Raw genomic sequence first — 21,891 nt, forward strand, 5'->3', positions numbered from 1 at the left:
AATCATGAGCATCATGGGAATTTTGCAGAAGAGAAGATCTAGAGGGACATGAAATGCCGTTCTCTGCCATTCTTGCTATCATGTTTGACATGAGACTAAATAAGACTACCATGACTTTGTAGCATGACCTCAGTCAGCAATGACCTTCACAGTGTTTGCTCTTCAGTTTTCATACGGTCAGTAGGAGAAGAAAAAAAAACACTTCAAACTCTGATATTTACCTTTACCTCCTGCCAATATTGGTAGAAGGTAAAGGTTTTGTTTGGAATGCCTTGAAAAGGTTAGACCAGCAGGTCAGCAAACAAAATATAGAATGGAGGCTCTTTTAACAATATGTAGGTCACAAGTCAATAATTTTGTTAGGCCCCAGTAAATTGTATGATGGAAGCAAATCCTGAAAACACAACCAAGTTTCCTTTTTATATCAGATCTTTGCCTTTGCAAGGACATTGCATTTAATCGTACCAGTACCAGAGCATGTTGCCAGCTCTGAATGTGACAATTCATACTGTGGAAATACTGGAAATTGTATGTGCGCAGAGCGAACATCACGAGAATGTAGCACACAATATTTCGTGACTTCTCATTGTGCTGCTAAAGAAATAGGCCTAAACACTGTAAAAAAACTCACAATTATTGAAATGACGGACATTTGTATTGAAAAGTGGACTGTTATCAAATGAGAGCATTTTTCACTCACAGCAAAATGTGTCTAATACCCAACATCTTTGCTAACAGCTTCAAGGCATGCAGATCCCCCCTCCCCCACAAAAAAAAAAAAAAAATGGTACAATAAATCCTACATCATACCGTATCGCATTTGGATCTTATTCACAGAACACAGCTTGAGTAAATTGAATTTGTGAAGGTAAAAGACTTTGATTTCAATGCTTTCTTTCAAAGTAGGTATATCGTTATAATCTTTCACTTCAGAGTAAAGTTACAATTTGCATATCAAGATCAATAACTAAAGCATGAATAATGCTTGGTACATGTAGGTCTGTTCACTTGAAAAGTGATTTGCAACATATAGGTTCCCTTCATTGGTCAATGGTGCCAATCGAGCCAGATATAGACTACAGACCTCTACTGGAGTTGAAGCAATCCTCTTTTTCTCAAAGAGTGATATCGGAATGGAACAGTCTACCATCGTATGTCACTATGTAGTAGAGTTTAGAGAGCATTTCCATCAATACATTCAAAACAAATCTAAAGAAATTTTGGGCAAGATCCCATAAGATAGACGACTATAGACCTAACCCTGATGAAGTTTTCAAATGTCCATGCATGTACTCCAGCTGTACAAAGCCTAAATCACACAGAAATTTTGTCATCTTTCCTGGTGCAGAGGGGCAAATAAGTTTGGTAACTATTAGACCATTTCCACGGTATGATAAATTCCAATGTATGGTATGGAGTTTCTTCGCATTAATACACACTTTTTTCTTTTCTCAAAAATCATGTTCCATGCAGTGGCAAAATGAGTTCTATCATACTAGTGAGCAACATCAAAGTCGTAAGGCCTGTACTCTCGCAATAATGTAATGTCACAACACAAACTGAGGATCAGCATCTTATTCATTTATTATTATTACTATTTATTCAGCCAACCAAATGGAAATGACAATAACATTAACATAACAAACATTCACATGGAAATGACAAAGCTGATGTAAACACATACACAGTTGATGTATAACACAAAGTATGAACAGGGATGCAATATATGGGCTAAGTAGGGCTCACAAAAGTAATTATTTTAGTGTTACCCATATAGAGCATGTGAGCAAGTACTGCCGATACCGTGACGGCGTAGATCAATCGACAACCTGCGTGCTTTGGTTGTGTCACTTACCCGGGAAGCCCGATTGATACCCCGTACTGTCTGATACTGTAGGGACGCCGAACGTCAAGGACATAGCCTTCAGAAATTGGACACCCGCTTAATTACGTGTTAATCAATCCGCACCATCTCGTAACCCCGCGTACGTCAAAATGAATGAGGGGTCAAATTGCATCCGCCGCCATTAAAAATGAAATGAATCCTCATAAACTTACCACAAATTCTACACGTTCATCTCACTTTCCTACCCCGATATGCAGTTATGACAAACTTTGTACATTGTAAATCATTATTACGGAAAGACTTGCCTAAACATGATGTGGAAGACGCAGAATATTCCAAAATATATCCGAGTACATGCTGACGGTTGACCTTCAATCGATGACCATGCTGAGTAAAGTGATTGCGCAATGCCTGGCCCCGCCCTCCCCAGGGGCCCCGTGTAATCCTAGTAGCGGGCGCCCCACACCTTTTCACTTCTTTGGCTGGGGCCCTGTCGACGGTACATCAAAAAAATCCAATTTGTAGTCGAAATGACAGACATTTGTCCCCTTTATTTATCTTTTCAGAAACTTATTAGATTGTTTGCTTTGATAAGGAGCTATACATAAAAAAAAATGTAGCACTTTTACTGTTGATAGGACGCGTTGGGAACATGTATCCACATTTGCAAAATATTTTTTATGATTTTTTCCATTCGGTTTGGGCCCCAAGGGCCCTAGCGCATTTTTGCGCAAAGGAAAAAACCCTTTATTCATGAGATGATGTCATGCAGGTTCTGTTAATAGGCGGAGCTAACGCCGACTGAACTCCGGTGTTTAGTCTTTGGCCAAGGCAATTACGATAATTATACAAATAATACACAGGTGAGAGTACGTCAATGAAGTTGTAGCGCACTCAAGGGTATTTACAATTGTGAAACATGCACGATCGAGGCGAAGCCGAGTGCATGTTGCACTACATTGTAAATGCCCGAGAGTGAGCTGCATCTCCACTAATTATTTGATTTATGAAATGGGTCGGAAACTAACAGAATTTTTCATGTACCTTTGTGGGTCAATACCAGTCAGCTACATGTAGCACTCGCTCAAAAGTCAAGATGTCCGAAGATGTTCGTCCCAAACATTTACGCACGTCGCACTCGGAAATCCCGCACATATACGTAGGCCATCGCCACACATGTTATGCACAAGGAAAGGCCGGCTGGCATGGCACGGCAGCCAGAACTAGAAATGAATTAAGAGAAAGGTCAATGACAATTTGACAGTTGACAATTGACAATGACAATGACAATTTAATTTATCTCATGTCACCCAATCAGGGTATTGGAGATAACCATGTGAATTATACATTTGAGATTACATATCGAAAAAAAAAAGAGAAAAGAAAAACGATACGAAAAAGTACAATGAAGGTACATAAATTTACTGGGGAAAAATGTGTAATCTTATGCAATGAACCAAATAACCAAATAACGAAAAGTTGTTTAACTAGAAGTTGTTTACAGGATTGACAGCGCGTACTAAGTAGCGCGCGACGCACTTGTAACATCTGCGCATGCATGTATAAGAAAAATCATGAGCGCACACGTGACTCATTTCAGCGCTTCCAATTGGCTACATTCTTGAATCCATTATATAATGCCATATATTTTCCCCATATGCGCACGCGTACGCGTACGCACGCTATACGTTACACACGTTTACCATAACGCTACGGGACAGCATGCAAGGCTCCCACCGTAAACTCTGTATTCCAATTTAAATGATCTCTCCTTTAAGAATTCTAACCAAAATTGATCTAATTGTCAAATATCTAACAAACTATTTTCATCTGCCTTGCTTATAAAGAACGCAGTACCTGTTGTATGCAGGTACTCGTATTTGATCGCGTGTTATCCCCACGCACCACGTCGGGTTTGGTTTATGCTGTAAAACGAGGAATTTTCGCGTGCACTTTAATTTCGCGAATTTCGCGAGCGCCAAGATTCGCGAAATTAAAATGCACGCGAAAGTCCTTGTTTACACTATATGCATTGAACGCCAGTGGCACTTCGCGAAAATTTCATACCACGAAAAAGGCTGTCGATCCAATTCGCGAAAAATTCATGCCGCGAATATATCATGTTTTACAGTATACTAAGTACGTACGCGTACGTGTACTCTATGAACAGGGGGCATGTTCAGTGCTGTAAAGCGATCGCGCTGTGTGCGTGACTGCTTGGACGTGGCCTATATAGTATGACATGTATGTTATTGAATTAAACTGATATGTGCCTACCTTTGCTTACTTATGCAATAAACATAGACTCAACATCACATAAGCCAATAATAAACTAGAAAGAATTGAGGTTGTAAAGCTATACTCTCATTACGATGTTCCAATCGTAGGCATATATTCCTGTGACATATTGCCGAATTTGCATACCACGATTACCAGTATAATACGGTACCAACTTCATTCATATTCGAGTTTGAACTTCATCAGGATTTCACAGTTAATTGAAACTTCATGATATTATAAGTACAAAGAACATTATATGATACGAATTAATGATACTTCCAATGGAATATAGCTGTGCTGAGTTTCCCGTTGACATCAAGAAACCACGCCGTGCAACACATTCGTTCTCTCTCGATCCCGCACTCACGATACACCTCTGCCTCTCTTCTACTGGCAGAGCAGAATTAATCCGTACCAACTTCATTCATATTCGAGTTTGAACTTCATCAGGATTTCACAGTTAATTGAAACTTCATGATATTATAAGTACAAAGAACATTATATGATACGAATAAATGATACTTCCAATGGAATATAGCTGTGCTGAGTTTCCCGTTGACATCAAGAAACCACGCCGTGCAACACATTCGTTCTCTCTCGATCCCGCACTCACGATACACCTCTGCCTCTCTTCTACTGGCAGAGCAGAATTAATCCGTACCAACTTCATTCATATTCGAGTTTGAACTTCATCAGGATTTCACAGTTAATTGAAACTTCATGATATTATAAGTACAAAGAACATTATATGATACGAATAAATGATACTTCCAATGGAATATAGCTGTGCTGAGTTTCCCGTTGACATCAAGAAACCACGCCGTGCAACACATTCGTTCTCTCTCGATCCCGCACTCACGATACACCTCTGCCTCTCTTCTACTGGCAGAGCAGAATTAATCCGTAGCTGCAAACCTTTCTGTTAGAAGTGTTAATCAGCATAACTTACTGCTAGAAGACCTGCCATAAATATGAATATAGATACAACATAAACAGACTAAAAAATTGAATGGTCTTCTTACCAACTGTCATGGCGACATGGACCTTTTTCTGCGGAAGAGAGGAAGAGATTTAGCGTGTCACAGTACTCTATGAATAGAGCGTGCCTTCTGTTTCACAATGCGATACTACGTGGCGTGGCGTGGCGAGGGACATTAAACAGAGAATGGCCTTGTTTTGATCACGAGGAGGAGAAAGGCCTCCTGGGTAATATAAACAAAACCGAGAGAGAGGTGAGAGAGAGAGAGAGAGAGGGGGAGAGAGATGGGGTGGGGGTGGGGGTGGGGGGTAGATTGTGTGTTGTGCAGCAGTGAAAGAGTGAGCTCTATAGTAAGAGGAAGATTGAATTGAAGAAGAAAGCAAAAGGAGAAATTGTACTGCAGAGATAACAATCCATGCTTTCCTTCAAACAACATATCTTTTAGTGTTCATGGTTATCTATATAATCATTTCGTTTTATTTCAGGTTATAGGGCTATCATACTTGTTATCTTAATTTTCATACAAAATGATTCATTGTGTCATATGATTCTGTTATGTTTCTGTCACTATTATTTTTGGAACGAAAATAAAAGATTACTCATACTACAACGGTATAAAAGGTGAAGACATACTTTATGTCATTTCTCGCGTTATTTCAGTGTTGTGTCTCGTGTATGATGTTCGGAAATATTTGATTGTGCATTGTGTATTGTGATATAACTCATGCATCTATGTTGACAATTATTTTGTACATTGGCGGGTGTAGGCCTACATGTATCTTTTATATACACCTGAAGCACTTCAACTCAATATTGATACGCAGCTTACAGCTGCGCTACCCCTTGAGCCCATAGTGTTCGTATTTTCTATGGCTTTCCAGCCTCTATTGCGATAAGAAGTTAAGACGCTTAAGCTCAATCTTAATTGGTCATAAACTTGACCTCCCAAGCACACAACAAAGGCCTCTTTCAAATTTTGTAATCCCCTGTTGTTTGAACCCGACTGCTGGTAGCCTTGGCGTGGGAACTATGTTGTCTTTTGCGATAACCTGGGCTTGAAAAGTTAGCCGGAATGCCATATGCTATAGTCAGTATACTAGTACTTCTCGAACGCCAGCGTGATAGGATCACCAAATCTCTAACCTCGTACATATCAAAAGTCGTTATATGCAGTATCAAACTTTTCAAAGCCTCCAACATTGGTAAGCTATACGTGTTTCTTCTATTTTGCATTAACTTGCTGGGTGTGAAATAAGTAAAATGATGATGTTGTATCCGCTTTCAGTTACACGATGCTTTTATTATATTTGAGGAGTTTCACATGAAGTTCGAAATTTCCTGCTTCTTGCTGGGATTTCTTCGTCATCAGAATTAACATTCAATACATTATTCTAACGTCTTGATATATTACAACTACGGTGTATTTCAATTACCCTTTATAACATCTTGAAGATGAACTATGCAATTTGTCTTGTGTGAAAGTGACATTTCCGGCGTATATAAACACAAATAACTTTTGCGGTAACTTTACAGTATGTCGGTCAAGGTTGATTATTCTGTATGATTGTGTGTGCTTTTGTCATGTCGGTATAATTTGGTAGTAGATGGATACATTTTATATTGAAATGAGAAACAGTGAGTTAGCAAGCATAGAAGCAGCGTAGTCTCATTGTAGTGGTCAATCCTTGTTAGCGTATACACATCCCTGATGATTATATTGTTTTGAACTTGCAAAATAGTATTTTAGAATTGGTCTTTATTGCTAGATTCGTATATATCTTCGTTTTCAAACTTGATATCGTGTGCTTTTTATCTGTTTGTTTCATTCCAGAATTTTATTTATTGTCCTTATGTTCACCTGCTGTTCTTCGACTTTTTTTCCGGCTTTTGTTGAACCACTTCGGAGTGATGAATTCGTTTCGCGAACTCTAGATAAGTTAAACGGTTGATTCATCAGGTTCTTTTGTTGGATGTTTTGTCGTACATGACCAATACTCCTCTTTACGCGCTTAGCAAATTTTAATCGCGTATAAAGCGAAGCAGCCGAAATAATCATCGTTGACTCATATTCAAACACTTCGAATTCGGTCTTTGCGAGAAAATGAGAATGGTAAAACGGTCACTAATAAGTCTTGTAGTTTGTTTGTTTTTTCGCTGAATTCCCGTTTCGAAGCATATTATTGTTCGGGGTTTTTTTCAGAATAATTTAATGTTATTTCGGCGAATATGTTTGCGATAAAGCAGTTCAAAAATGCGGAGGTATGACGCTGAATTGTTGCTGTGGCCAAGAATTGGCTGATACGCAGGTATAGAACCGTGCATCAATTTTGTTTTTCATGAAGCATAAATTGTGACTAATTCCGGTTTTTATTGTTGTTGTTTGTTTGTTTGTTTGTTGTTTTGTTTTTGTTTTTGTTTTGTTTTGTTTTGTGTTTGTTGTTGTTGTTGTTGTAGTTTTGTTTTGTTTTTGTTTTTGTTTTTTTTTAGGGGGGGTTATACACCAACAAACAACATCAATCTTGGTTGAGCGCACTTGGGAACTGCCCCCAAGGCCCTGCCCAAGCCCTCTTTTCATCCCGTAGGATCAGGCGAGGAGTTAGTTCCTGCATGGTTCCTGTATTTATTGTCGTATGCTTGCAGGTTCATGTGGGCAGAGAGGTGACTGTTGCAGGCTCTTTTCTTCACATTACTAACATCTTCCTTCTGCCAATCAGAGTCTGTGACTTTAGCTTGTTGCTCTTGGCTCTTCGGTACCAGTGGCGTGTATTCCTCTGCAAGTCAGCTTCAAGGAGCTTCGTAGGCCGTGCGATGTATTAGCTTCTGTTGGGAGATAAGAAAAAAGGCGGGAACAATGATGCGGTCATACACTAACATGCATGACAAACAAACACACACACACACACACACACACACACACACACACACACCCTCACACACACACACACACACACACACACACAAGGAGAGAGAGGGAGAGGGGGGAGAGAGAGAGGGGGGGGAGCACACTCCTGCACACACTCGCTCGTCATCAATCTCTCTTCACACATCAGTCTGTTATCTTCTCTTCCTCTCTCTCTCTCTCTTCCCCCTCCCCCCCCCCCCCCTTTCTCTCTCCCTCTTCCTCTCCAGCGGCATTGTTTATAAACCTCCCTGGTTTATATTACCCATCAGGCCTCTCTCCCGCTAGTGATAAAGGCAAGGACTCTCCCAAACATACGCCATTTTGTATCTCCCATGCGCTTGCCACGAATATTAGAGAACTGACCTGAAGCGATCCAAGCAGCTTTCATCAGAAGGGATTCAGATGTTCTGGGCGGCATATGCAATTGGTAAGAAGACATTTCAGTTTTCTATTCCTTTGATGTTCATACAGTCATGTGATGTGTATTATGTCAGTATAGTAAGTTATATCAGGCAGTTTTCTGATCATAGAATAGCTTGACCGAAGATCGGTTCCTATCTTGTTCGTTGTTGCCGGGAATTATGTTCCGGCCCGGGCGGGGAGGCATCACGAAATCCCTTCCTTCCTATCTGAAGGAGAACCGTAAAAGTAAAAACAGACAAGGAAAACAATTTACAAAATCCCCCCAGACAGACGGATTTTTCCGCGTACATAGATTCAAGACAAAAAAAAAAATCCGTCCTTGCGGAGTTTTTAGTATTTTTTTTCCATTCACGGCTCTCCTCCGCCTCCTTTACTAGAGTAGAGGGGATTGTATGAATGAAGCGAGACGCAGCATTCTCCGCGGACGGACGGAACATTATCCCGACGACCAGGTACAAAAACGATCTTCCGGTCAACAGAGATCAACACTTTAATACGCGTACGGGCAATCCATCTAATTCCAAACGTAAGATGTTTGGTATGTAATAGCCATTTATAATCATGGATTAAGGGCTGGAATATTAAACACTGACAAATAGAAGTGATGCATATGAATCATAGTACACAATGAAGTAGAGGTTACTAGTATCCTTTCTGAGGGGAAATCTGCGTGAGTTCACGTATTATTGTTTGTTGGTACATTGTATCACCAATGTCCCATGCAATGCTCACTCGAGATTATTGGAACCATGGCTTGCTCCTGTTATTAGGCTTCAATGTGCTGGTCATGATAATTATACAAAATAAGCAAAGAAATCTTCAACCAAAACAACCATTGTTAAAGACGGAACTTGACTTCAGTGCATATTCAATGCAGCCAAAACCTAGTTTGCAAGCACAAACCCTTGTTGGTCGTATTAGGAGTCTGCATGTGCCAAGACTAATACACGCACCATTGCACTGCAGCCTCTCCCAAACACAGGGCCTATGGGACAGTGCCGAAGTGGTGCATATAGTAGTCTTGGCGCAGACTCCTTTACGACTAACAAGGGTTTGTGCCTGCAAACTAGCCAAAACCGGGATGCTTTTGTCCCCTGCCTGAGCTATCCCATGCTAAATGTATCGGAAACGCTGCTCCGCGCACGGCACCTGTTGTATTAACGGTGTCAGAATGATCAGCTCCACCCTTCCAACTTTGATTTTAAAAACGTTTAAGATATCCCATAATGATTCATATGTGTTGTCTGTTGTACACTAATCATCCTAACATTTTTTGCAAAAACCTAAAATATAAAGAGATATCAGTATTTTTCCTCATTAAACTAACTGTTGGCGGTTTTATAGTCTGGAAACTTTTTCTGTTGTTCACATTTTGTATGTTTGACCAAACTTACATAACATCGATTATACCGGAGTTTAAATTTTACAATAGTTATTCTATCCATGCATAGTTCACATCTAAGAAGTATTTTGAAACACTAATACCGCGGGGTTTTTGTTTCATCTGCAAGTAGCAAGGCCACGATTTACGACCATTAGATCAATACAATGAATGAACACCAAACATTTTGTCCTTCCCCCATTCATTGTTTGGAATTGATGTTGAGTCTAATCCCCCTTAATGGATGTATACCTTCTCCATGCCAAAACTAATCCCTGTTCAACTTCAAGACCCCGCCCCATTGTCATCTTCATTGTATGTTGATCATTTTTTGTGTGTTTGAATAGGGGCTGTATCGAGTGAGTCGTACTTTTCAAGTGTATATGGGATTTGACGCTCGAAGTTATACATGATATATATTATTAGAACTAGAAGAGATTTGATTAAATACTTAAATAGCGAATGTGTGTATCAGAAGTCATTCTGCAGCGTAGTATAGGAACCTGATTCCAATACACAACAATAGTATTCGAGATTAACTCATTATACGCGATAAAAGGAATTTTTTTCCATATTGACATTCTTTTGCTTTGATAAGCATATTGTGTGAAAAACAAATGAAGTTTCGTTCCAAAAATGGAGGAAATAGCTGTACACTCGCATTAGTATAACTAGTATTCCCCGATCCTTTGCGAAATCAGTTTCCATTATATATATATATATATATATATATATATTTATTTATTTATTTATTTATTTATTTATTTATTTATTTTTTGGATAAACTGTAGATATCTCAGCACATTAGCGTTTCCACGACGATCTGCCATTGGAAGCACAGACGCACCAGAATTCATCGCCTGGCGGGAGGATGGACTGCCCTCCGTAGCCTCATCACTCCTGCTGCCGTCAGGCCCTGGCTGAAAGTCACACCCTTCAAGGCGAGATGACAGGTCACAAGCGAGCCGGAAGGACGTGTATTAGTTTGCATCTATAGGCAGAGTTATAACACATTTCAATTAGGGTGCATTCAAACGGTATTACATGCATATACAAACATATTCTTGTCTTCCTAATAGATGTTCTTTGTGAAGAGTGAAACTAGATGTACAAGTATATAGGCCTAGTCATCGGCGATGCTGATTTTAATGATAACCAAATGCTGACACACGGACAATTTAATCAAAACATAGCTGTGTATTTTGGTTGTTATCCATGGAGGTTACTATGAAACGTTGAATTGTCACACAAGTCCTACTCAGAAATTATGATTTTTCAGACTGATACTTAACTAGTAATAGAAGGCCTTTTTACATGACTATATAAGTGCAGATTTCAATATAATCGTTCTTCATTATACCTCCCTACAACGAGGGTAAATATTGAGGCTGTTCATATCGCCATTATCGTTTCATATTTCTATCTTGTGAAGAAAGATAAATGGAGTATAGTGCTAATTTGTCACGTGACAAGATTTAAAAAAAATCGAAGTTCATCTAGCTGTAATCAATGTTAATGTTGCCATCATATCACCAGTTTCATCTGTCGTTTCTTGTGAATAATATAAAGGGGTACGGGGCTTGTGTAACAGCACTGAGCAACTCGTACTAGCTTGGGGCAACCACAACTCTAAATATAGACTCGATACTGTCAAAACCATGTTTGTACTAAGGGAAGCAGAGGAATAGGTCAGGAGGAAGTAGAAGGTGAGGAGAGAGGAAAAATTGGACGACGGAACGTCTTGCTTGTTGACTAAAAATGAAACTTTCGTTACACACACAGCTAGCTGGCCAGTCAGTCCGGAAGAATGACGCACGCACGCAACACAAGCACGCCGATGCGATGAACGGAGGTACAGTGAGCAACGGACCCGATTCACCCGCACACAACTGACTTCGGCCAGCCTGACAGCGGAGTAATATGGTGCTTCGTACGTGGTAGCTTTGCCCGTGAAATTCAACTTGAAAATTTGATTTAATTTTCAGTTTGAGCTCGTACAGATATAGTTCAACTGTAAACAACTCATGACGTGTTACATTTGGTTCTTCATATGGTTCTTTCTGACCATATTGATGATTTTTTCTTGATTCGGTCATCGTAAACCCGTCCGTAGTTAATACTGCTGATGCACATAAACCAATGCGCTTACACTTGCGCACAAGTCCCCAATCCTTCATTCCGAGCATCAGTTGTCACACTCTGGAAGGGTTCACGATTAACCAAATCAAGAAAAATCTTGATCTAGACAGAAAGAGATCTTTTTATGAACCAAATTTTGCAAGTCATAATACGGCAACGACTAAACAACATCTGCACTTATTCAAATTGAAATTGCTTTTCATTTTTAAGTTGAAATTTAGGGGCAAAGCCACCACTTACGAATCACCAAGTCCTATCGCTCAACAGTGTACAACACACATCTGCAGCCGGAACATGCTTCACGTTTGACTCGCAGTTGGGTTACTACTACGAAATGAAGATTAATTTTCACATCCACCGGTATGGGCTATAAGTTTACGAGAAAGGTCGGTATAAAAGAAGAAAATTGCCGATCTGGAATACTTGGTTACAATGAGGAGTGAACTGTAGGTACCGAACTATGTCAACTAATCTTAATTAGTATTGCAGAAAAGTAAACAAACGACTTCGATCAAGATCATTACCTGACATAGCTCCGCCCAAAAGTCACGTGAATTGGCCAAATCTGAACACCGATCTCGAGCACGTATGCACGCGCGAAATCTAATTAATATTCCAATCATTTGGAGCGAAACTGGTGTCAGTTTAACTCGGAAATTTACGCTTTTGGGGAAATTTTACCGTGAAAAAGACGAATTTCGGCAGTTGGAACGCTGTTGTGTACACAGGTAAGGTATCATTTCTGTAAAAAGATTGTGTTTTGAAAAGTGTCCGGCAACCCTACTGATAGCATTCTGAGGTGGCTCGAATACGACACCTCCTAAATCAAATACGACTGCCTTCTTGTTGGAGTTCTTGGCCATTTCTGTAGAAAATGAACGCTCTGGGAAAGAAGCACAGATCCTTCCACCGTTCAACTGAGTTATGACAGAATATTTGCTCACTCCAAGCCGTAAATACGATATTCTTGTGACAATAGTCCGTAGGATTCTCGTTGTCATTGTTCTGCATTTAAGAGCGACCAGTCTGCCTTCAGCTCACGTGTGTGTTTCCCCGGCTTCCAGGCTCCTGGCTCGCTCTATCTATTTATAGTATGGGTAATGTTTACTGTAAGTGCCAGTGTGCATGGGTCATTCTGCTGCATGAAGAGGTGGGTGTGTCCTTCCCGAGCGCGGTTTGTACTCCGTTTGTACAGAGAAACAAAGGATCAAAGTTTGCTCTTTACTGCGGAGAGAGGGAAAATTCTTGCTCGTCGGGTTTACTCAGGTGCACATAATGCCAGCAAACTGGCAAAGTGTATTGTCAGTATACGTGAGAGACAGATTTGTTTCAGAAGAAGACACCCGGGACACAGGTGTACATACCTGACCAGAGAGACCACCCTAGATGAGATACACACGTGATTGCATGCATGGCATTGGGCCTGGGACGATGAGATACTTATGGAACGCTTTGTGTGTGTACGTTTGTGTTGTCTCTGTATAATTATGTGTTCGGTGTACATTCTACACAGTCAACGCTTTTTATCTTTGAATGAATTAATTTGTAACGAAACTTCATGATATACGGCGGAACCGGGAGAGAGAGAGAGAGAGAGAGAGAGAGGGGGGGGGGGGGGGGGGGCTCGCCCCCCACTTTTTTGCACCCGTACATAGGAATATATAGGGTGTCCCCACTTTGGGCCCCCTCCCCCCTTTTTTTTTTTAATCTCGGAAGCGGCAGTAGAAAAAAAAAAGAGAACAAAAGAAACCTTTGAGTGCGTTAAGGCCTTTGTTTTTTAGCTGCAGGCCCTTTCGTTTTTCTTTTCTTTTTTAGCTCATGAAACCCGAAAGTGCCCACCCCCCCCCCCCCCCCCCCCCCCCGCACACACACACACTTTTGAAAACGTGGCGCCGGCCGTGACATATTCATGTATTTTGATAAATCACAATGATATATCATTTAATGTACACCTTGGCAAGGGTGCTAACAAATAGCATATGCTAATCGAGGTTAGCCTCATAAGGTTGATTACAAGAATCAATATCAAAATTGACTGAAAATATATATCCCTCATATCTTTTAAGATAATAACACATATACAATATTTACAATAAGAGCAACAGTAATAACATGACAAAAATATCAATGATAATACTAAAGAATATCAAGTGAGCTTGAAATAAATAAAATGAAAAACAATTACCTTCATTAATTTTTCCGAAATTAAATTTCAAGTTGATATTCTTCAATTAAATATTGTTGTAATGTCCGCCCAAAACTTTTGAAATTGGAAATATTTCTTTATTCCTTTGGCAAATTATTCCATACGAAGGTCCCAAATATGGAATTGATCGTTTCCCTAGATTGGTGTTACTCATTAAAACACTCAAATTAGATTTCACTTTGTTTCTTGTTTGATAAGTGTGTTTTGACGTGCTGAGAAATAATCAGATAAGGATTGAGGCAGAAATGGTTTTATGTCATGCATAATATGCCAATTACATAGCGATATTCTTTGAAAATATCTAGCACTTTAAGGTCATAAAAATAATAAAGGGGCAGAGTGATATGTCAAACCTTTAAGAACAATTACTCACGCCATTTGTTTCTGTAGCATTAGAACAGGATTCGGAGTTGTTTTACAAGCAGCACCCCAAACCTCTAATTTATGCGTTAAATGGGTTTTAAAAAAAAAGAATTATATAACATGACCTTAATTATTCTTGACACATAGTGTCTTAATCTATACAATATTCCAATCTTTTTACTTAATAGATTGCCTTATCAATTTCATTCTTCCATGTCAAATTTTTGTCTATACGAATTCCAAGGAACGATATTGGCTCAACTGACTCTATAGATTTTGTATCATTCATGATCAAATGACCTGACGTAAATAATGTCTTCGTCGATTTTTAATAACATGTAATTATGGGGGTTTTTTTGTATTTATTGTGAGTTTGTTTGAGTTGCACCAAGCTATTACATCTTTCAGGTTATGGTTAACTTCTGATAATTGATTTTACGTTCATCATGCTTAACTGTATAAAATAGATAAGAACCATCTGCAAACAAGCAAAAACAGAAATAATGTGATGAATTGTGTAGATCATTGATGTAGACAAGAAATAATGTGGGCTGAATTGAATTGCATTGAATTGAATTGAATTGAATTGAATTGAATTGAATTGAATTGAATTGAATTGAATTGAATTGAACTGAATTGAATTGAATTGAATTGAATTGAATTGAATTGAACGCTATTTCCCGAATTCCGTAATGCTCACTAGTTTCCTGAAAAGAATAGAGTGATTCGCATCAAATGCTTTGGCAAAATCGATAATATTCCTATACTGTCAAGCTCCCTTCATCTGTATAGGTTGAGTAATTTGATTGATCAAGTTTATAAGTGACAGTTTTGTACTATTTGTACATCATCATTATTTTTTTGTGTCTCATCTATCATGGAGGGGTGGGATGGACATGGGGTCAGTGGCCTCAATAGGTTCAGTTACAGTGTAGTGCAAAAGCCCGGTGCAATAGAACGCGAACGGAGCGGAGTGGTCGCTCTTCATAAAGGCCCGGTCCCACTGGCCGATGGACACAAAACGTATGCAGAAAGGACACAGCGGACGAGCAAAATTTCGGGGGTGGCTCCATCCGCTTTCATCCGCTCCAGAAATTGACAAAATTCGCGAAAATTCGCGAAAACAGAACGGAAAAAGAACGGACGTGGGTAGTATGTAGCGGGGATGTTAAACGGATGTTCATCGGAAGCCTAGCGGATGAAAGCGGATGGAAGTGGATGACAGCTCCGAAGGGGCTACCGGGGATAGTTGCGAAACGGACGCATAGCGGAAAGAGCGGATGCAGAGCGGATGAAGTGAATGCATCACGCACGCCTAACGGAAACAAACGCTTTGTCCGTTCTGAATACTTTATATACGAGATGCATATGCTTACATCCTTTCTATTTCCGTGCTATTAACGATGTAGAGACGTTCCATGTACCATATCTTTCCTCCCTCTTTCCGTTTTCAGCTGCAGCGGATGTGAGTTGCGAGGATGCCCAGAGGATGCAGAGAGGATACAGCGGACGTTTAACGGATGAAAACGGACATACAACGTTTGTAGCTCGTATATGTTGCGGATTTACATCGTATACGGCGGAAAGTTCATCCGTTCCAAAAGTTTTAAGCAGCTTAAAACTTTTTGCGCGGATGAATCACCCCATGGACGGATGCTCGATGGATAGAGCGTATGAAACACGTATGTGATGAGTACACAGCGGATGCGAAGCGTTTTCCAACGGATGGCAAGATCTTTTTTTTACGTTTTACATCCTCTTTGCATCCGTAAGTGCAGTGGGACCGGGCCTTACCTACGCACCTGTTCCCAACAACAACAGTAGTAAAACTATACAAGAATCATAACAGCAACAGTGTCGAAAAGGGTTTGTGTCCAAGAGGCAGGATATGAGTACATTGTATTTTAAGGTAGCACTGCAGATTAGCGAGATTATACACGTGGGTATAGAAGGAACTTCTCATATCGAGTCAAAATGCGTAAATACGGTCATTTTTATGGTTACAGTTCGATCGTTATTCCGAAAGTTCGTTATTCCGAGGGTTTTTTATTCCGAAGATTTGTTATTCCGAAGGCTCGTTATTCCGAAGATTCGTTATTCCGAAGGTTCGTTAATCCGAAAATGAAAAAAGGTTCGTTAATCCGAAATATAGGTGTTGTCATTAATATACTGTCTTATACGTATTTTGTCACTTCAAGAATTTTACTTTATTTTCGGAATTACGAGCCTTATTTCATTTTCGGATCTGCGAACCTTATTTCATTTTCGGATTAACGAATATTCGGAATAACCAACCTTATTTTATTTTCGGATTAACGAACCTTCGGAACAACGAGCCTTATTTCATTTTCGGATTAACGAACCTTCGGAATTACGAACCCTATATTTCGGATTAACGAACCTTATTTCGTTTTCGGATTAACGAACCTTCGGAATAACGAACCTTATTTCGTTTTCGGATTAATGAACCTTCGGAATAACGAACCTTTTTTTCATTTTCGCCCCCTCCCCCTCCTTCTTCTCCTCTTCATCGTCAGGATAATACATTAATCATTTGAAATGATTACCATATTCGGCAACTCTAACATGTCTCAAGCAGAAAAAAAAATCACACATATATGCGTGGACTTAAAAACAAAAGCTATCAAGCAAATAAACAATTAGATATACTCAACAAGCAGATTTCAAAAGTAACATCCCTTTTGATAAGCTTCACTGTGAAGAGTGTAATGTAACCGAAATTGTCCTGCCGATCACACACTGGGTAAGAAATTATTTTTTTGCATGAATTCAATGAGAAGTTAAATGCAGTTCTCCACTTTTTGTGTGACATGGTAACACACTGAATTCGTGTTGTTATGGTAACTGAAAAAATGTAAGCCAGTGCTATGTATCATTTCTAGCTGTCATAAAGTAAAGAAAATTGCGTTAGCACTCCATTATGATAGCCTTTGCCATGACACTATTATACTACTTTCGCAGGATTCTGAAAAAATTACAGAGCCATGTTTGCATTCGGTTTAAGCCCGGGATACACTGCCATCTACGCTCTTGTGTTATAACAACCATCAAAAACTCTGAATCTCTTGTGAAGAATGGAATTTAATGGAACTGGTCCTACCGATCACACACTTTGTCAGAAATTATTTTTTCATGAATTCAATGAGAAGTTAAATGAGGTTCTCCTGTTTTAACGTTCCAAAGGAATGTGTTTCTTTCTTTCTTTCATTGAAAAGAATGCAGCATTCAGCTTCATCGCCCCAGGTTAAAGGGACCGTACATGGTTGAGGTGGGGATTTAGGTCTATAACATTCCTAAGTGAGATAATGAGAAACCTTTTATGAAATATGGTTGAGCATGCAATTTTAAGAAGGATTCAACGTTTATTTGATGAAAATTGGTTTTCAAAGGGCTGAGATATCCAAAAAAAGTGGCAATAATAAAAGGCGACAGGCCACAACTTTATTAGGATCTCTTGGTTTCACCTTGTGGTCAGCCTCAACACTATCCAACTTTAAACGTACATGTCGCATCTATCTTGAGGGAAATTTGTAAAACAAGAATTGATCAGGGAAGCTGAATTTAAAAGTATAGTAAAATAGAAAGTATCTTTCTGCAATTTCATGTGAACTACATGTATGTGCATGAGCGTTTTTGTGACACGTGTTTGTGTGATTGAATGTGTGTGTGTGTGTGTGCGTGTGTGTGTGTGTGCTTGTGTTGCATCTGTCCTATGTAAATATGTTACTATTATACTTCTTGTTAATATGTTTAAAACTTTAGTATGTTTTGTTTTGTTTTATATGTTTATCCGGGACCCCGTTTTTACAAACTCTGCTTTTTTTGGGGGTCCCAAACCATTCATTATTCTTAATGCTGTATCCTTTTGTAAAATGTCAAATGTTTAATGAATTGGTTAAATAAACTTGAAACTTGAAACTTGTTTTTGGATATCTCAGCCATTTCAAAACCGATTTTCATCAAATAAACTTTGGATACCCCTTAAAATTGCATGCTCATTGACATCTCATAAAGAGTGGTTTCTGAGTATCTCCAAAACCATAAAAGCTAAATCCTCACCTCAACCAGAACTGTACACAGTCTACACACCCTTTAATGTTACGTTTCTTTCTATCCCCCCCCCCCCCCCCCCCTTCCCCTGGCAGTTCCTCCTGGCTCTGCCGCAGGTCGTTTCATTATCGGGTTAATATGAAATGCTGTTACCGGTAACGACACTTTTCGCTATGAATCTAGTAATAATCACAGTTGCTATGTGTTATCATCATTGTTACCATCGATGATTATTGCCATTACTACCATCAATGTTACTTTTTATTCTTGTCCATACGTATTTCTCTGTATTAATATTATTGTCGTTACTGTTATTATCATTAAAAATGTGAGGCTGTCTGAAGGTAAAGGCTATAGAAAGATCACACAGTCCCCTGCGCTCTAAGTTCAATCGCTCAGGTAAATAATTGTTCAGATCAAATTAAAATCAAGATCATTCATCTACTTCACTTCTTCACGCAACACGACGTGCTTTACCTGAAAATATACACGTGTATCATCCTCCCATAGACACTATCGAATTTTCATTGCGTAATATCATAGCATTTTTTTTTTTTTTTGATAATCATGACAACGTATTTTGTAATTACAATGAGTTTATTCCATTTTCGGAATTACGAACCTCATTTCATTTTCGGATTAACGAACCTTATTTCATTTTCGGATTAATGAGCCATTTTTCATTTTCGGATTAACGAACCTTCGGAATAACGGACCCTATTTCATTTTCGGATTAACGAACCTTCGGAATAACGGAACCCTGTTTCATTTTCGGATTAACCAACCTATATACGGAATAACGAATCCTATTTCATTTTCAGATTAACGAACCTTCGGAATAATGAACCTTCGGAATAACACCACAAAAATGTTTGGATTAACGAACCTCTAGGTATAGGGAATTTGTGTGTTTCGGATTAACGAACCTTCGGAATAACGAACCTTCGGAATAATGAACAGCACCCATTTCTATAACTAAATTTGTGATAATAAGGCAAGGTCACAATATTAACAACACCCCTTCCGTCATTGGCAGAATCAAACAATACATAGGGCCTAAGTCACATAAGGTGAGGATGAAAAAAAGAAGAAGGAGAAGAAACCATAAGGTTCTGTGTTGAGAGCAGTGCATGTATGGTTCAGAGACATGGCCTCACGCAGCGGGATGGGAGACAGGGGAGTAGTGACCCTTCTCCCGGAAACTTTCAAATCTCTCCTTTTTCTATAGACTCGAATAATAGATTCTCAAAATAACGTGATCGGTAAATGAAAAAATGACATACGATTACGGAATTTAGTTTGTATATACTGTGTAAAAATACTATAAACTCAGGTACGAAGAAGTATACGCATGAGCCGATTATACTTAATCCGAAAGATCATTCAGGATTTAGTGCTAAACCTGAATTTCTTAAACTTTTATTTGCTTCAATATTATTAGTTTCTATGAAATAGAGTTTGCTAGATGCTGAAGGTGGGTGAGGGAGGAGAGAGACTCATTCATATCATTTTCACTGCATGAAGTTACATGTATCAACATTAATATTTCATAATGTGTGACTATAGTCAGGTATTCCATGATCTAAGGACAGTATTCGAGTCAGTGTTGTTGTTCTGTTCTATAAAGGAGTGAGGGAAACGTGATGACATTTTTTTTTCTCCTTTTTCTGTAATTATACGGGGTATGCGTTATGGATTCAGGGTCATTGTAGCTTAGCACGCAAAAGGAACAGTGTGAAGAATTAACAGATTTCAGCTACGATAAGGTTTACTGGTGTTGTGTTTGTGTCGCATATACTCCTTTACATGGTTAAGTAACATTAGTTTCACTTTGCACTAAATGAAAGCATGCGAAGATGCACTATGATTTTTCCCTGTGCCTGCGATGAGTAAAGAATCGTTAAAACGCATGCGATGTCTTTAGTGCACATAATAATAAAGTAGGCCATATTGATCAATAAAATTCCTTTCTTCTTCAACAAAGCATGACATAATTATACTTTCTTTGTAACATTTTATTTCTCGAGTCCGTGCAAAAATATAAGCGTCGGTATGCCTCCATGTAAGATACGAGCGAGTCATCGATTCTTTCTCCTTTTTTCAGTTATATAGTTTAAAATTATAGGCCTATCTCCTTCAGGCACTTCGTTTCGTTGTCTTTCATGAATATTTTAGAACGTTGTAAGCAATATCTGTTGCTTAATACTTATACAAAATAGTTTGAACGAAATTGATTAACAATCTCCTGATTCGGTAAAAAGATAAAACGAAAATTACTGTTGAACACAGGTATATGATACCTGCAATGTCGGCTATAGTAGTGTTTTGTTTTGTGTTGTTTTGCTTTTATGTGATGTAAGAGTGCCTGTTTATATTAGTTAAGTGAGATTGTTTGTTTCGGACGTCCGGGAGCAGTTTTATTTGTTATAAATATTTTTAAAAGGTGCATTACCAAGCTGGTTCTGACGCAAAGTTATGACAATCTCATTTTAGTGAAAATGTTTCCAATGGGGCTGATGATGATAGGAGAGATATCGCTCAAGCTTATACGTGATTGTTATGAATGTCTTACACATTCAAATCAAAGTCCATGTATGATGTTATCCAATCGACAAATATTGCAGTCGCGAACTCTGTACTTTGACTGTGATGCTCTTTTGATACTTGTGTGATTTTTTTAAGACGAATTTAATAACAGGCGCGCAGACTGTTCACCCCAATCACCACACAACCACCGCACACTATAAATATTACCCACAATGTTTTACGCTATTATAGTGCTTGCATGATCTAGTTATATATTTCAAAACTGACTGAATTTGTTTTGATAGATGCAATGGAAATGATATAAACCATACAGAGACATTACAATTCAGTTGGAGGGAAGGGTTTACGCTCAAAGCTAATTTCAGGGGAAGATCCTTGGAGCAGGAAGGTGGGAAGAGAGCCTTCTTCCACGCCCCTCCCCCCTCCTCCTCCCCCCCCCCCCCCCCCCGCCACCGATTTGACGTTGAGGAGGGGGAACATATTCGGCGGTCATGAAGATGGGACACTAATGGCGGAGTAGATTAGCGAGCTTTTAACACGAGGAAGACTTATACTGAAATACTTGTGCAAGAATCTATGGAAAGTCAAGGTAAAGTCTTCATAGCTGGGCTACTTGTGTAACAATGCCCAAGACATCCCTCTTCGCATATTTTTTGAGCACTGTGAACCAGTAATGTAAACGCCGCGGCGTAAACATACAGTAATAGGTGGGGTAGCTGAACTGTGGGGTAAACCCCGGGAAGAGCATGAAAAC

At 39.2% G+C, this 21,891-nt stretch overlaps 1 protein-coding gene and 1 long non-coding RNA gene across 2 annotated transcripts in view; both read right to left on the reverse strand.

Annotated features, from left to right (window-relative positions):
- Positions 1-13,031, reverse strand: part of LOC139721109 (bifunctional epoxide hydrolase 2-like) — a 33,410-nt gene extending 20,379 nt beyond the window's left edge. The window contains exons 1-2 of the mRNA XM_071632439.1: positions 12,730-13,031; positions 1,856-1,881 (exon numbers count right to left, since the gene is read on the reverse strand). Of these exons, the coding sequence (XP_071488540.1) occupies positions 1,856-1,881; positions 12,730-12,951 (248 nt within the window). The 5' untranslated portion in view covers positions 12,952-13,031. The remainder of the gene's footprint in view (positions 1-1,855; positions 1,882-12,729) is intronic.
- On the reverse strand, positions 1,947-5,227 carry LOC139721100 (uncharacterized). Its single transcript, XR_011710205.1, has 3 exons — positions 5,149-5,227; positions 2,891-3,069; positions 1,947-2,336 (listed from the first exon to the last, which is right to left on the reverse strand). It is a non-coding gene; the product is annotated as an uncharacterized lncRNA (long non-coding RNA).
- Positions 13,032-21,891: the final 8,860 nt, after the last annotated feature.

Source organism: Diadema antillarum, unplaced genomic scaffold (genome assembly GCF_040938485.1).
Source record: "Diadema antillarum isolate AM-2024a unplaced genomic scaffold, OU_Dant_1.0 scf00000138, whole genome shotgun sequence".
In the NCBI taxonomy this organism is placed as follows: Eukaryota; Metazoa; Echinodermata; class Echinoidea; order Diadematoida; family Diadematidae; genus Diadema; species Diadema antillarum.